Genomic DNA, 16,316 nt, shown 5'->3' on the forward strand with positions numbered 1-16,316 from the left:
TAAAAAGCTTAAAATATTTCAAGCACTAAAGTATCTTCTCAGTGATTCTTTAATAAAATATTTAAAGCATACTCTGTTCAATGTATAGACAATACTGTACCATATCTATTCAACAAATAAATTTAGATTCCACACATTTATATCTAAAAACAAATAATATACTGTGGAGGAGTGCCTGGGTGGCTCAGTCAGTTAAATATCTGCCTTGGGCTCAGGTCATGATCTCAGCATCCTGGGATCGAGCTCCATCTGGGGTTTCCTGGTCAGCGGGGAGTCTGCTTCTTCCTCTCCCTCTACCCCTCCCCCCACTCATATGCCCGTGCATGCTCTCTCTCACAAATAAATAAATAAAATCTTTTTAAAAATAATAATAATAATACACTGGGGAGAACTTAGAATAAATTCTGAAAATGAAAATATGAGAATGACTGCTCAAACTTCACAGGCATCTAAGGGCAGAGCAAAAAAAGTGAGGAAACAGGTAAATAAATCTGACCAGGCAAAAAGCAAATCTTGTAAGCCTTCTCAAAAAGAATGAAGATAGTATTACTAACCCATACTTTGAGACAGTGTCTGAAAGATGTTTCACAAAAGAAGTGAAATAACATTAAAATTTCAACATCCAAGGGTTGATTTTCAAGTGGATATTTATGACAATTGTTTGAAACATCAACATAAGTCAGGGCCAATTATAACACCTTACCTTTCTGTTTAAGACTAGCTTCAATAGTCACAAAATTCTCAAAGAACACGTAATATATATGTGAAAAATGTTGGTCAAAAAACTGTTTAAGATCAATAGACTCTGCATTCTCTGAAAAGGAAACAACAACAGTTTTTAGTGACTATATATATGTTAAATCATGTTCAGCAAATTATCATAATGGTGAGTTTCCTTCAAAAAAAGTCAAAGTACTGCTCCTAAAATTCTATCCTATTAAAATATTTGAGATATGCACTTATTTATATCCTTGTTCTCACAACTTTAGTTTTTAAAAATTTTTAAATTTAAAAACAGGTTAAAGGGCACCTGGGCGGCTCAGTCAATTGAGTAAGTTTGTGCCTTTGCTCAGGTTATGATCTCAGGTTCCTCATCCTGGGATCCAGCCCTGTGCCCTTCTCCTTCTGCCCTTCCCAGCCCATTATGTGCTCTGTAACTTTCTCAAGTAAATAAATAAAATCTTAAAAAAAAAAAGGTTAAATCAGGTTATCATAATATTTGTTTCCTAAAAAAAAAAAACACACATACAAAACAATGTCTCAGAGATTTATTTGAAATTTATTTTGAGTATTTAACCAAACCAAAGAAAGAGTCAAGTTCTAATTTCAATTCACAGCTATGCTTCTCTCAACTTATCCCCAAGAGTTTAAAATCAGTATTTCTAGAATAATTATATATCTTATCTTTCCAAAACACATTTACTCAGTAAATAAGTATATAACAACAGACTTTATAAATAGGCACTTAAGTATTACAAAGCTCGAACAGATAATATTGCTTTAAAGGAATTGTCAGTATAGTCCAGCGCACACAAAATCAAACATATAGCTATATGCACATCAGAAAGTGTTAGGTACTGAAAGTGAAGTTACAAAATACATTGGCAATTTAGAAACAAAAATTACTTTCAAAGCTAAAAAGGGGTGGAAGTAGGGAAAGTAGGAAAGCTTAACACAGGATTTTTTATTTGAAAAGACTTTTAAGGATAGTAAGGGCTTTGAACATGAAGTGGTGAAGGGCATTCTAGGCATTAGCAAAGACAACAAAATGAGGAAAGTAGGAAACATGACAGGATACAGAAAAATAATTCACTTTGGCTAGAGCCCAAAACATTTTGATAAAAATAAAATTGAAAAAACAGCCTTGAAATATGTCATAAAATGCCTTGAATGTAAAGTAAAGGAGACAAATTATTATTCAAAGCAAGAAACAGACGTATACATACTATACATCTTGTTTGAGTTATTTTCAGGGACTGAGAAGGTTGAAGAAAAAGGGGAAGAGGGAACTTTTACTTTTAATATATACTTCCTATTATTCAATTTTGTTTGCAAAAAGGACTTATTTCTGGGGCACCTGGGAGGCTCAGTTGCTTCAGCATCTGCCTTCAATTCAGGTCATGATCTCGGGGTCCTGGGATGGAGCCGCATGTTGGGGCTCCCTGCTCAGTGGGGAGCCTGTTTTTCCCCTCTCCTTTTTCCCTCTCCCTCCCCTGCTCATGCTCTCTCTCTCTCTCACTTAAATAAATAAAATCTTTTTAAAAAATTAAAAAAGCACACATTTTGGGCGCCTGGGTGGCTCAGTGGGTTAAAGCCTCTTCCTTTGGCTCAGGATATGGTCTCGGGGACCTGGGATGGAACCCCGCATCGGGTTCTCTGCTCAGCAGGGAGCCTGCTTCCTCCTCTCTCTCTCTGCCTGCCTCTCTGTCTACTTGTGATCTCTGCCTGTCAAATAAATGAATAAAAAATCTTCAAAAATAAAAAACACATTTCTTTTATAATGAAAAATAAATTTTAAAAAGGCACTGAAAAAACAGCAAAGATTTATGAAGCTGGAAGTGAGATGAAGAATACACTATTAATTGTTATGAAACTCAAATTAAAGTTAAATATCAGTTAATTTCTTGAAATGCTCTAAGGCTCAATAAAAGATTTCAGAATAAAATTAATAGTAAACAACATATAGATAGCACTTTAAACTCTTTCATGTAATATCTTACCCTGTGAATAATCATAATGATTTTTTAGTGACATCTTGTATGTGGAATTTTCCAAGACTTTCCCTTTTGCTCTGCCCTCCCAAAGGAAAGGATGGATGCCCTCTCCTCTATATTCCCTTGGATTCTCTACATTTCTATCTTATGGAAATAATTACATTTTACGTGTTTTTTTGTCTTCTTTCCAGGACTAGTCTATAGCTTTTTTAGAATATAAACTGTGTCTACCTTAGTATTCCCAAAACCTAACACAGTGCTCAGCACATATGTACTCAAATATGTTTTATTATTGATAAAACAGGTTATTTTAACTTTATTAGATTCATTTATTAGCTTGAAAATTTTTATACTAGAAAAGATTGCATAACCTCCTGACAGGTAAAACATTGCTTCATCTAGACTGTAATTAGAACACCAAAATTTCACTCCTATCAGTAACACTACCTGTGTGACTTTTTCAAAGAACTAGAAAAACATAATGGCTAACACAAAGTGAATATTTCCTATATGTTAGAGACTCTATGTCCAACATATTGGATGTGATTTACTGAAATTATTTTCTATAATTCTCACAATGACACTATGAAATAAGTACTATTATTATCCCTATTTTGTAGATGAGGAAACAGGCACAGAGTAAGTAATTCAGCTAGTAAAAAACAGAGACAGGGATTTAAACCATACAGCCGGGATCTACTACTGTCCACGCACTTAAAATATATGTTATTCAGCCTCCAGTGTAACAGGAATAGAACACTAGTAATTAATTATCCATCATAGGAAGATATGAAGCCATCAAATACTAGTTAAACATATTTCATAGACTTTCAAAATAAAAACATATGCAACTGAGAAAAACAGGAAAAGTATTCTATTTTTCCCCACACAGCAGTTTAGAGTAACAAAGACTATGAAATTAGAATAAATAAGCTACTATAATTAGCTCTACATTTCCTGAAGTTAATGTTTCAAACGTAACTAATGTTCCAGAGGTAAGAAGAAAATAAGAGAACAATAACAAAGCAAAACAAAACAAAAGCAAACATGAATCAACTCAAGATTTTATAACCTAATTTAGAAGCCAAGACAGTCTCTTCATTTCCTTCTCACAGAGCATGTTAGGAAAGCCTGGTAACTACATACTTGCTAAAAAGATACTGAATTAAAATTAGACTTATTTCCTTTTTTTTTTTTTTAAGATTTTATTTATTTATTTGACAGAGAGAGATCACAAGTAGACAGAGAGGCAGGCAGAGAGAGAGAGAGAAGCAGGCTCCCTGCCGAGCAGAGAGCCCGATGCGGGACTCGATCCCAGGACCCTGAGATCATGACCTGAGCGGAAGGCAGCGGCCCAATCCACTGAGCCACCCAGGCGCCGTAGACTTATTTCCTTTTGACTCCCTCTATTTATAATGAACTAGTCAGCAAACAGAAACTCTTTTACTAAATATTTTTGACCATCAGTTCCCTAAATTTACATAGTGGGGGAAAGCAGGGTAGGAAATAAAACAAACAGACAAAAAAAAAAACAAAGAAGGGAAGAAGGAGAGGTGAAAAATACAAATCGATAAATTATAAATAATATACAATTAGGCTCCAAAAGAGGGAGAGGGGCTAAATGGGAAAAGGAAAATAAGTTGAGAAATGAGAGGGAGAGGAAAAAAGGACAAAGGAGGAAACTGAGAAGCTGGAACACAGAACTGAAGCTATTACTCAAAAATAACACAGAGAATAACAAGATGAAAAAGATAAGGATAAGACTACCTAAGAAGTGTCAGGAAGAAAATGTACAGTATTCAAAAAAATAATATCTAAAATGGCATATTGAGTCCCAAACAGGATAAATACAAATCTACACATGGATACATCTTAACACCAAAAAGAAAATGGAGATATTAAAACAACAAAAATTACCTACATAAGAATATCAAAATTAACAGCAGACTTATCAGCCCAACAGAAGCAGTGACACAATGCAACTTTATATTGAAAGAACTAATGACGAATAATAGTCAATCTAAAGTTCTATACTCAGCTAAAAAGTACTATTCAATAACATGAAAATGAAGAAAAGGCATTTTCCTACATTCTTAGAGGTTAACACTTGAAAAACCTCACTCAAATGCAAAGAAATATGAGATTTCTGAAAGAAGAGAAATAAACTCACATAGAAATGAGAAAAGCAAACCTGAGCAAGAAACTGGAAAATGCGTGGGTAAATCTAAATGAATACTGAGTGGTAAAAACAAACAATTAACACTAAAGTTACCAACCAGGAGGAAGTAAAATAATAGACAATAATGTCAAAGATGAAACCGAAATGCTAGAAAGAGTATTTTAAGATCTTTGTTGAAAGGATGATAAAAATACTGATGAATTCTGACTTTAATATCAGTATGCTACTGAAATGTATTGAGTTACCACTAAAAAGAGTATTTATTACTAAAAGAGTAATAACAGAATGCAAAACTCTTTTTTTTTTTTTTTTTTTTTTTTTTTTTAAAGATTTTTTATTTATTTATTTGTCAGAGAGAGAGAGAGTGAGAGCGAGCACAGGCAGACAGAGTGGAAGGCAGAGGCAGAGGGAGAACCAGGCTCCCTGCGGAGCAAGGAGCCCGATGTGGGACTCGATCCCAGGACGCTGGGATCATGACCTGAGCCGAAGGCAGCTGCTCAACCAACTGAGCCACCCAGGCGTCCCGCAAAACTCTTTTTTAAAAAAAATTTTATTTATTAATTTGACAGAGACAGAGAGATCGAGAGACAGGCAGAGAAAGAGGGGGAAGCACGCTCCCCACCAAGCAGAGCCCGATGAGAGTCCATCCCAGGACCCCAAGACCATGACCCAAGCCAAAGGCAGAGGCTTAACCTACAGAGCCACCCAGGTGCCCCAGAATGCAAAATTCTTAACCACTGGAAGAGAAAAATATAGAAAAGCTTATGCTAACAGAAATGAGTAAAGAAAACCACCCCAATAAAGATGAATGAGGTGATAAAAATAAAAATAAATACACAATATTTACCAAAAAAGTTAATGAATTAAATGCTTCAATTAAGAGATAGTTGTAATCACAATGCATTTTAAGACACCCACAAATACTAAGGTATTTACTAAGAACAAAAATTTTAACCCAAAATGATTAAAGGAATGAAATACAATGTATCACTTAGATACTAACTGAATATCAATGCTGATTCCTTGATAAGTCTAAATAAATACTAAGGCAAGAATTACTACAATTAAAGAGAGTCTATGTATTTTGATAGAAGGCTGTATTTACCATGAAGCTTTAATTCCAAATTTGAATGAAAAGTTTCACAATATATAAAGCAAATTTCTAAGGAGAAACAAACCAACTATTTGTGTGGTAGATTTTATACATCTGTTTCCTACTTAACAGAGACAAGATTAGTAAGTCCACAAAAGATCTGAACACAATTAGTATTTAACTAATAAAACTCTACTAAATAAAACTCTAAATCTAACAGAGAATAAATCTTTCTACGCAAAAGTGGGATATTTAGGATATTAACAAAACTAAGTAAGGATACAAACAGAAAAAGTACCAAGAGTCACAGATCTCAAACTATGCTCTCTGACCGAAAGGAAATAAATTAAGCATTAATAATGAAAGCTAACCCTCATACAAAAGAAGTGTGATAAAAGGGAATAAAGATAAAAGTCCCAGGTACTCAAACAGGCCAAAAAGAAAGCCGATTCCCACAAAGAAAATGAGAAAAACTCGTATTTCACAGAGCAACACCCTACACTGGACACTACTTAAAACCAACGCATGTATCAGAAAAGCAAGATACATAAGATCAAACTGCTTCCAATAAGTGAATCCCAGAACAGGAAAAGACCTCAAGAAAATTCATAGATATACAAAATATCCAGGACCCAACAAGGTAAAATTCACAATGCCTTATATATAATTGATGATTACCAGACATGCAAAGCAATAAAACCTAATTCATAATGAAGACAATAATCATTAAATCAGATTTAAACTACATTTTAACACAGGTGTGAGAATGCGCAGAAAGGGGCATTAAAATAGTTGCTCCAACTGTATTCCATGTATCCAAGAAGTTGAGAATGGAAAACATAAACAAACATCCAAATCAAACTTATATTGGTAAAAACTACAATGTATACGGTGTAAACTGAACTAGTTGGAATTAAGCCATAGCAATAAATTACCCAAAAGAAACAGCAAAAAACGATAATCCCATGTATTCCATGGAGCACTGGGTGTGGTGCATAAACAATGAATCTTGGAACACTGAAAAAATAAAATAAAATTTAAAAAAAAGAAAAAGAAAAATTATAATCCAAAAAATTGAAAAGCACATTAATGAACAGCTTCAAGTGGCCTAATAATACAAGTAATTGAAAACTCCAAGGAGGAGAGGCAGAAAAATATTTGGAGAATTAATGGCTGAAAATCTTCAAGTTTGATGCAAATCAGAAACCCACATATGCCTGTATACAGATTCAAGACAATTTCCATTCATTTTCATAAGAAGTAATTTCAACTAGAAATACTTACTTCTAGAAAATAATCATTAAAACTGATTTTCATTTTTATATAATGAACCAATTTTAAAGTGAATAAAGATGGCAAGCTCATTTTTGTATTTAACAATGTAGCAGACAGGCAAGTTAACTTCCCTATTGATAACTGTCCTGAGTGATTTAATTCATCAAAATAAATCTAGGGACCTTTCTCCTGTTCAAACGTTTAAGAAGTTTGCTTTATGTTATTAATATTCCTTTGCTGTAAAAAGTAGATACACATAACAAACGTCCTGCTAGAAACCATAGTAAAAACCTACTAAAATTTCAAGGAAAGCAAAGTAGTTTTAAGATATGTAGCTTATCTCCTTATCAACTGATGTTTCAAAATAACTGCAGAAAAGCTTCTAACATGTGATTATGGTTACAACTCTAGCAAGATAATAACTTCTGGAACTAAAAAGGAAAAGAGAAAACACTAAAGGAAGCATTAGTAAGCGACCATGATCTCAAAGTAATTATGTCTAAATCTCACTCAACTCTATAAAATAAAATACAATAAGAATTATTCTCCTGCCTTCAAGGATTCCACAATGAGCATAGAGAAAATGAGACATATTGAAGAGAATCTAATTTAGACAAAGATACAATGCTTCATTTAAGAGCAAAATCAATTCTGTTTTATCAAACATCATACTATTAGCTAAGCATTGAGTATAAGCCAAAAGCAATTACAATCACTTATGCTTACTTATATTTTACATTTGCGTAGATAACACTTTTACAGTTACATATACATAGCCTTACTTGTTCTCCAAATTATGTTTTTGAAACAAATATATTATCTCCTTTTTATAAAGAAACTAAACCTGAGAGAAGTTAGCTAACTTGCCCAGGTCATCCTAAACTACCAAATGGCTCCAAATCAGCTCTCAATCAACATTAGAATAGCCACACTTCAGGCAGTAGGCCACAGCATAAAATAACCTCCTTACCATTTTAAATCAAACTCATTCTGAAAGAGTGAATGGTGTTTTGTTTTTTTTTTTTTAAAGATTTTACTTATTTATTTGACAGAGAGAGATTACAAGTAGGCAGAGAGAGAGAGAGAGGAGGAAGCAGGCTCCCCGCTGAGCAGAGAGCCCGATGCAGGACTCGATCCCAGGACCCTGAGATCACGACCCGAGCCGAAGGCAGTGGCCTAACCCACTGAGCCACCCAGGTGCCCAAGGATAAGAGTGAATGGTGTTTTTAGAGAATTACTTGAGGGGCACCTGGGTGGCTCAGTGGGTTAAAGCCTCTGCCTTCGGCTCAGGTCATGATCCCAGGGTCCTGGGATCGAGCCCCACGTGGGCTCTCTGCTCCGCGGGGAACCTGCTTTCTCCCCTCTCTCTGCCTGCCTCTCTGCCTACTTGTGATTTCTCTCTCTCTGTCAAATAAATAAAATCTTTAAAAAAAAAAAAAAAAAGCATTACTTGAAAGCTACACAGAGCCTGATTTTAAGATTATTTTAAGATTCAGAACAAGTAAACAGTGAAAGATACCAAGAGTTCAGAGGATTTAGTCCACTTGTATGCATACTGCCCCAAAGTATCTCTCTTTACCTGGTTAATTATACCCTCCTTTGCTTCACCACAATAATTAAAATTTTACTCATTAAATTCATTTGTGAAAGGAAACCATTCCAACACAAAGTATAAGAAGTTAAACACCCTTCATGGTTAGTGTGAATTGGTACAAGCAGCTTTCCTCATAACAGACAGCAATGAAAGAAAATAATTCTGATATGGCTGTGAAGACGTGGAGGAAAGAAGATAGTATTTATTGGACATCTACTGTTTTCTAAAGAGTGAACCAAACACTTTTCTTTCAGTTTTCTTAATTCCCCCAGAAACTTCAAATGATAGGTCCCTATTAACTTCATTCTACCTCTTCACTTAGTTTATTACAAAATAAAAACTAAACTAAAAAGATTCAAGGAAACCAGGATGAAACAAAGTTGGTCTAAGCGGCAGGTAAGAATTCTATGTCTTACTCTATGCCACTTACCAAGACAGGTAAATGGCTGTGATATTAAAGTTTAGGACTAAACAGGACATTGTGTGCTAAAGGGAAAATATAAGTAAAAATATTGGGAGAATATTAGTAACAGTGACCAACTGAAACTTCGATGTGATCAGAAAAGAGGGTGAACACTCCTTTTTCTTTTTTCCTCTACATTTTTCTATCTCCATTATCAACTTTTCTTCCACTGTATCCTCCCTTTAAATGTTGGGGTCTGTCAAATATATGTCTTCTTCCACCTTCATTAAATATTGCAAAATGAACTCTATCTATATACAAATACCTCTCAAATCCATGGGTTCTGTTTCATGCCCTCTCCTGAGGACTACCTATCCAATTACAATTTCACAAGTATCTCACATTCATCTTGCCCCCAAGTAAATCCACCTCCCCTCATCTTCTCTAGCGTTTGTATTCCCTTCCTAGGTTGGTTTTTCAGATTTCTGACATTTCAGATTTATTCCCCCGTCTTTTTAACTCTCACCACCCACCCCACCACCCACCCCTCAACAAATCATTCATTTTTCTTGCTAAGTTTACTTCTGCAATGTATTTCTTTCTCTCTATACCCTATCCCCCCCACCATTTAGTTTTATACCTCAGGGTCTCTTGCCTGAATTTTAGAGCAGCCTCCTATCTTCTATTAGTTTAACCAACTATAAACTAATAATGCAGCAACAGAAAGAAAAATTAAGAAAACAATCCCATTTACATTGCATCAAGAACAAGATACCTTGGAATAAATTTAACCAAAGAGATGAAAGTACTCTGAAAGCTATGAAACACTGAGGAAATTAAAGATGACCAAAAGAAATGGAAAGACATTCCATTCCACGCTCATGGGGGGGAAAATACCTTGACATGTAAATGAAAACACAACATTTATGGCACTCAGCTAAATAAGCACTAGGAGGAAAATGTACAGTTTTAAATGCCTAAATGAAAGTAAAGATCTCAAAATCAATAACCTAATGTTCTACCTTAAGAAACTAGAAAACAAAAAATAAAAACACACTAATACTAAAGAATACAGAAAAGAAAGAAACAATAAAGAATGAGGTATTTGAAATAGAGAAAAAAAAATACAAAACATCAATGAAAACACAACTGAAAAACTTTAGTCATACTGTCCAAGAAGAGAGAAGATTAAAATTACTAATCTGGATTGGAAAAAAGGACATTACTAACAACCTTACAGAAATTTAAAAAATCACAAAGGAATACTATGAACAATGTACACTAGCAAATTACATAACCTATATGAGATAGACAAATTCCTAGAAGGACATAAAATACCAAAACTGACTCAAAAGGAGAAAATCTGAGTAGATCTATAAGAAAAGACTGACTGAGCAATAAGGAAAACTGACCTGAAAGAAAAGCCCAGAACCAAATGGCTTCATATTAACACTTCAAAAAAAGAGAAAACTTTAAAACGCACTCTATAAGGCCAATAACACCCTCATTCCAAAACCAAAACATTACAAGAATACACAAATATCCCTTATTGATATAGATACAGAAATCCTCAACAAAATACTGTATAACTGAATATGGCAATATATAAAAAGTACTATACACCATGACCAAGTGGGATTTATCCCAGAATGCAAGATCAGTTCAACAGAGGAAAATCAATCATGGCAATACACCATATTAATATACAGATGAAAACCCAAATAATTGTCTCAACAGACACAGAAAAAGTGCTTGACAAAATCCAACATCCTTTCATGATAAAAACACTCAAAAAGTTAGGAATAGAAAGTAATTTCCTCAACTGGATAAAGAGCATCTATGAAAAATCCAAAGCTAACTTCATACTGACTGGTACAAGACTGGAAGCTTTACCTCTAAAAACAAAAAAAAAAACAAAGATGTCCCCTTTTGCTGTTGGTACTCAACACTGTACTGGAAGGAGTAGTTGAAGAAATTAGATATGAAAAATAAATAAAAGTCATATAAATTGTTAAAAAAAAAAAAAGGGAAGAAGAAGGAGAAGAAACATTACATCTCTACTCACAAATGACATGATTTTGTATATAAAAAATCCTAAGGAATCCACACAGACAAAAATCTGTAGGGGCAAAAAAAAAAAAAAAGTTCATCCAGGTTTCAGAATACAAAATGAATATACAAAATCAACTGTGTTTCTATCTACTAGCAAAGAATAATCCACAAGTGAAAATAAGAAAACAATTCCATTTACAACAGCATGAAAAGAATAAGATATTTGGGAGTGAAAGAAATAAAAACTTAAATACTAAAAACTATGAAATATCACTGAGAGACAAAAGAATTAAACTGAAAGATATTCTTTGTCACAGACAAGAAGCATTAATATTGTTAAGATAAAAATACTCTCTCAAATATATCTAAAGAGTCAATGAAATCTCTGTCAAAATCGTAAGTGGCTTTTTGCAGAAATTAACAAACAGATCCTAAAATTCATAGGAAAATACCAGGAACCCAGACTAATCAAAACAATTTTGAAAAAAAACAACACACTTCCAGTTGTAAAATAAATAAATCACGGGGATGTAATGTATAGCATGGTGACTACAGCTAATAAAACTGTATTGTATATTTTAAAGTTGCTGAAAAAGCAGATGTTAAAAGTTCTCAGCAGAAGAAAAAAAAAATATTTGTAATCATGCATACAGTGACGGGTGTTAACTGGACTTGTGATGATCATTTCACCACAAATACAAATACTGAATCATACTGCTATACACCTGAAACTAATATAATGTTATGTGTCCATTATACCTCAATTTAAAAAAAAAAAGAAAGAAAAGAATAAAAAGAGCAAAGATGTAGAACGGATACTTTCGAATTTCAAAACTTACTGTAAAATTATAGTAATCAAGACAGTGTGATATTGGGATAACAGAGACAAATGGGACCGAACTGAGTGTCCAGAAATAAACTCTCACATGGTCAAATGATTTTTTCTTTTTTTTTTTTAAAGATTTTATTTATTTATTTGACAGAGAGAAATCACAACTGAGAGGCAGGCAGAGAGAGAGAGAGGGAAGCAGGCTCCCTGCTGAGCAGAGAGCCCGATGTGGGACTCGATCCCAGGACCCTGAGATCATGACCCGAGCCAAAGGCAGCGGCTCAACCCACTGAGCCACCCAGGTGCCCCTGGTCAAATGATTTTCAACATGAGTATTAAGACAACTCACTTTGGGAAAAAATATGCTTTTCAACAAATGGGGCTAGGACAACTGAATATCCATGTGCAAAAGAATGAGATGGAATCACTATCTCATCATACCATATACAAAAATTTACACAGAATGGACCAAAAGTCTAAATGTAGAATTAAAATTAACTAACTCTTAGAAGAAAACATGATCTTGAATAGTCAACTGTTTTGTACTTAAGAGAACGAAAGCACAAACAACAAAGGAAAAAATAAATTGGACTTCAACAAAACCCACAACTTTCTTGCTTCAAAGAATACTATAAAGAAAAAAAAAAAGAAAATAAGACAATCTACAGACAGGAGAAAATATTTGCAAATAAAACATTTCACAGGCGCCTAATATCCACAACATACAATTCTCAGAACTCAACTATAAAATGAAATTTAATTAAATTAAAAAGGTAAAGGAGGGACGCCTGGGTGGCTCAGTTAGTTGGACGACTGCCTTCGGCTCAGGTCATGATCCCGGAGTCCCGGGATTGAGTCCCACATCGGGCTCCCAGCTCCATGGGGAGTCTGCTTCTCCCTCTGACCTTCTCCTCGCTCATGCTCTCTCTCACTGTCACTCTCTCAAATAAATAAATAAAATCTTAAAAAAAAAAAAAAAAAAAAGGTAAAGGATTTTGGGACACTTGGGTGACTCAGTGGATTAAGCATCTGCCTTTAGCTCAGGTCATGATCTCAGGGTCCTGAGATGGATCCCTGTGTAGAGCTCTGTGTCAACCTCTTGGTCAGCAGAGGAGTCTACTTCCCCCTTGACCTCTGCCCCTCCCCCCACAGGTACCCGTGTGCTCTCTCACTCATTCTAATAAATAAAATGTTTTTAAAAAGGGGGGGAAGAATTTGAACACACATTTCTCCAAACAATATACACAAATGGCCAATAAACACATGAAAAGATGCTCAACAGCCATCATGGAAATGTAAATCAAAACCACCATAAATGCCTTAAACTTATGAGTAAGGAAAATTATGATTCTAGGTGATATCCAAATTCTCATTGCTAATATGAGACAAATTTTTGAGTGGGTCAACTTATTCCCTAAGGCAACTTGCATACTTTGTGAGATGCCTGGGAGCGGCCATCTGCCTGTCACCTTTTAAAGCTCAAAGAGCAGACTGGTATGAAGGTAATAAGTGGTATCTATACAACTGAATATTATTCAGCCATAAAAAGGAATATTAAATGCTAAAACCTTGAAAACATTATGTTAAGTAAAAAAAGCAAACACAAAGACCATATATTTTATGATTCCATTTATATGAAACATCTAGAGCTAGTAGGACCTCTAGGCTAGTGTGGAAAAAAATTAATCTGAAAAAGAAGAGAAACTAGACTGGGGAAAAAAGAACTTTTTTTCTAAGTCTAGAAACTACAAACTATTACATCACCAACTACTCATTTTTACCGCAAACAAATGCATTACCTTGGGGCGCCTGGGTGGCTCAGAGGGTTAATAAGCCTCTGCCTTCGGCTCAGGTCATGCATGGTCTCAGGGTCCTGGGATCAAGCCCCGCATCAGGCTCTCTGCTCGGTGGGGAGCCTGCTTCCCCCTCTCTCTCTGCCTGCCTCTCTGCCTACTTGCGATCTTTCTCTGTGTCAAATAAATAAGTAAAATCTTTTAAAAAATTAAAAACAAAACAAAAAAACAAATGCATTACCTTCACTTTTACAGGGTCAAACACTAGCTAGCTATTAATATACCACTATTATTATAAAATAATGTCTTTTTTTTTTTTTGAGTGGTCAGACAATGGAAGAATAATCGAAATAATCCAAATACGTTGCTACTACTATTGTGGATCTAGACCTCTAAAATAGAAAATAATTTCTCAATTCAACCTCCTACACTCAAAGGCATTCTTTTGGATACTGAAAATAAACATACACACATTTGGAAAACGTACTACAATGAATAAGGAAAAGAAAATACTAGTACAAATTCCTACAATCTTTCTCTTTTAGACTATTTCATATTTTTTCACTGTACCATCAACTCCTTTACTCCTTTGTAGTTGCCTAAAATCTAGCAAAGCACGATGTACTTATTCAAATGGTTGCTCAGACCCAACATTTTTAAGAGCTTTAAAGAGACAGATTCATCAAATAGATGCATATTTTCCTTGAAGACATTTTACAATAAATGGCATCTTTATAAGCAGCAGTTTATTGTAAAAAGCAACTTGCCTCAAGAAGGTTCTAAAGACAATTAATGGAAAAGGAAAGGTGACTGGGAATCTCGAACCTAATGTTCTAAAAGGATTCAGACAATGACAACAAATTTTTGGTATCACTAATGTACCTTTTCCTAGCTATTTTACATCAGTTTTGAGTGAAAAGGGAAAAAATAATGTTGTTAGGTGACATAATTTAAGGATTTCCTTGTGTTTATTTGACCTAAAATACCAACAATGAATTTTATTTCCTTTCATTCTTGTTTTCCCAAAATGTAACTTTTAAATAATTTTCTAATTTATCCTTTTTTAGTAGGCTAAAGACTAAGAATAAAGTACAGAATCTAAACCATCATCAAGATCATCTGGCCATTAGCAACAACATGGATAGAACTAGAGACAAACCAACCAAGAAAGAGATTCACAACTACAGAAAACAAACTGATGGTTATCAGAGGAGAGGTGGATGGGGGGATGAGTTAAACAGGTGATGGGGATCAAGGAATGCACTTTTCATGAAGAGCAACATGTATGGAATCACTATACTGTACACTTGAAACTAACATAGCACTGTATGTTAACTGGAATTAAAAATAAAACTTAAAAAAAAGAGATCATCCAGGGGTTCATACTATATTTCTTAAAAATAAATTCTTACTGGGGCATCTGGGTGGCTCAGTCAGTTAAGCGTAGGCCTTTAGCTCAGGTCATGATCCTGGGGTCCTGGGATCGAGCCCTACATCAGGCTCCCTGCTCCACTGGGAGTCTGCTTCACCCTCTTCGTCTGCCTGCCACTCCCTCTGCTTGTGTACATGCTCTCTCTCACATGCATGTGCGCACGTCCTCTCTCTCGCTTTCTCTCTCTGTCAAATAAATAAATTTTAAAACCCTAAAAAAAAAAAAAGGAATAAATTCTTACTGACTTTGCACAGGTCATAATTTCTTTGATCCAATTTTATCACTTTTAAAGTTCCAATCAAAATTCAAATAATGTTTTAAATTCTTCCATAAATTCTGTGCTTCAAATTCATTTTTTCATGTAATCTTCCAATAATATCTGAAGTGTTATTCTTATTTTATAAAGAGATGAAGTATGTACAGAATAATATAGCTGATATCAGAACCCAGATATTCTGACTTTCTCCTCTATATCCCCCTATTTACTAGCTTTTTAATGCTGATCTTTCCTAAGGGATTAATTACTATCTCCCACACTGGGCTGTTGTAAGAATTAAGTCAGATAACACATGTAAAATGCTTATGCACAGCCCACCACATAAAGTAGACAAAAATATTGGGTAATATTATCAATATATGATAACTGCTTCTCTTAAAATGTTCACTCCTTAAAAACTTCTCAGAGATAGTGAACAGAGGGGTACCCAGATGGTTCAGTCTGTTAAGCAACTGCCTTTGGCTCCGGTCAAGATCCCAGGGTCCTGGGACAGAGCTCCATGTTAGGCTCTCTGCTCTCAGAGAACCTGCTTCTCCCTCTCTTCCCCAATCATGCTCTTTCACTACATCTCTATCTAATAAATAAGTAAAATATTTTCTAAAAAGAGTGTGAAGAGATAGAATCATATCTGAAATGTATTTGGTGTTCATGTGAAAAAGCCAACCTATTTATTTA

At 34.6% G+C, this 16,316-nt stretch overlaps 1 protein-coding gene and 1 non-coding gene across 7 annotated transcripts in view; one reads left to right on the top strand and one right to left on the bottom strand.

Annotated features, from left to right (window-relative positions):
- The window catches only part of RALGAPA1 (Ral GTPase activating protein catalytic subunit alpha 1), a 247,497-nt gene that overhangs the window by 215,470 nt on the left and 15,711 nt on the right, over window positions 1-16,316 (bottom strand). For all 6 annotated transcript variants that reach the window (XM_059181915.1, XM_059181914.1, XM_059181918.1 and 3 more), the window contains exon 2: window positions 704-814. In XM_059181915.1, the coding sequence (XP_059037898.1) occupies window positions 704-814 (111 nt within the window). The remainder of the gene's footprint in view (window positions 1-703; window positions 815-16,316) is intronic.
- Window positions 13,455-13,604, top strand: LOC131837324 (U12 minor spliceosomal RNA). Its single transcript, XR_009355975.1, has one exon. It is a non-coding gene; the product is annotated as a U12 minor spliceosomal RNA (small nuclear RNA).

The sequence above is a fragment of the Mustela lutreola genome, chromosome 7 (assembly GCF_030435805.1).
Source record: "Mustela lutreola isolate mMusLut2 chromosome 7, mMusLut2.pri, whole genome shotgun sequence".
NCBI lineage: Eukaryota > Metazoa > Chordata > Mammalia > Carnivora > Mustelidae > Mustela > Mustela lutreola.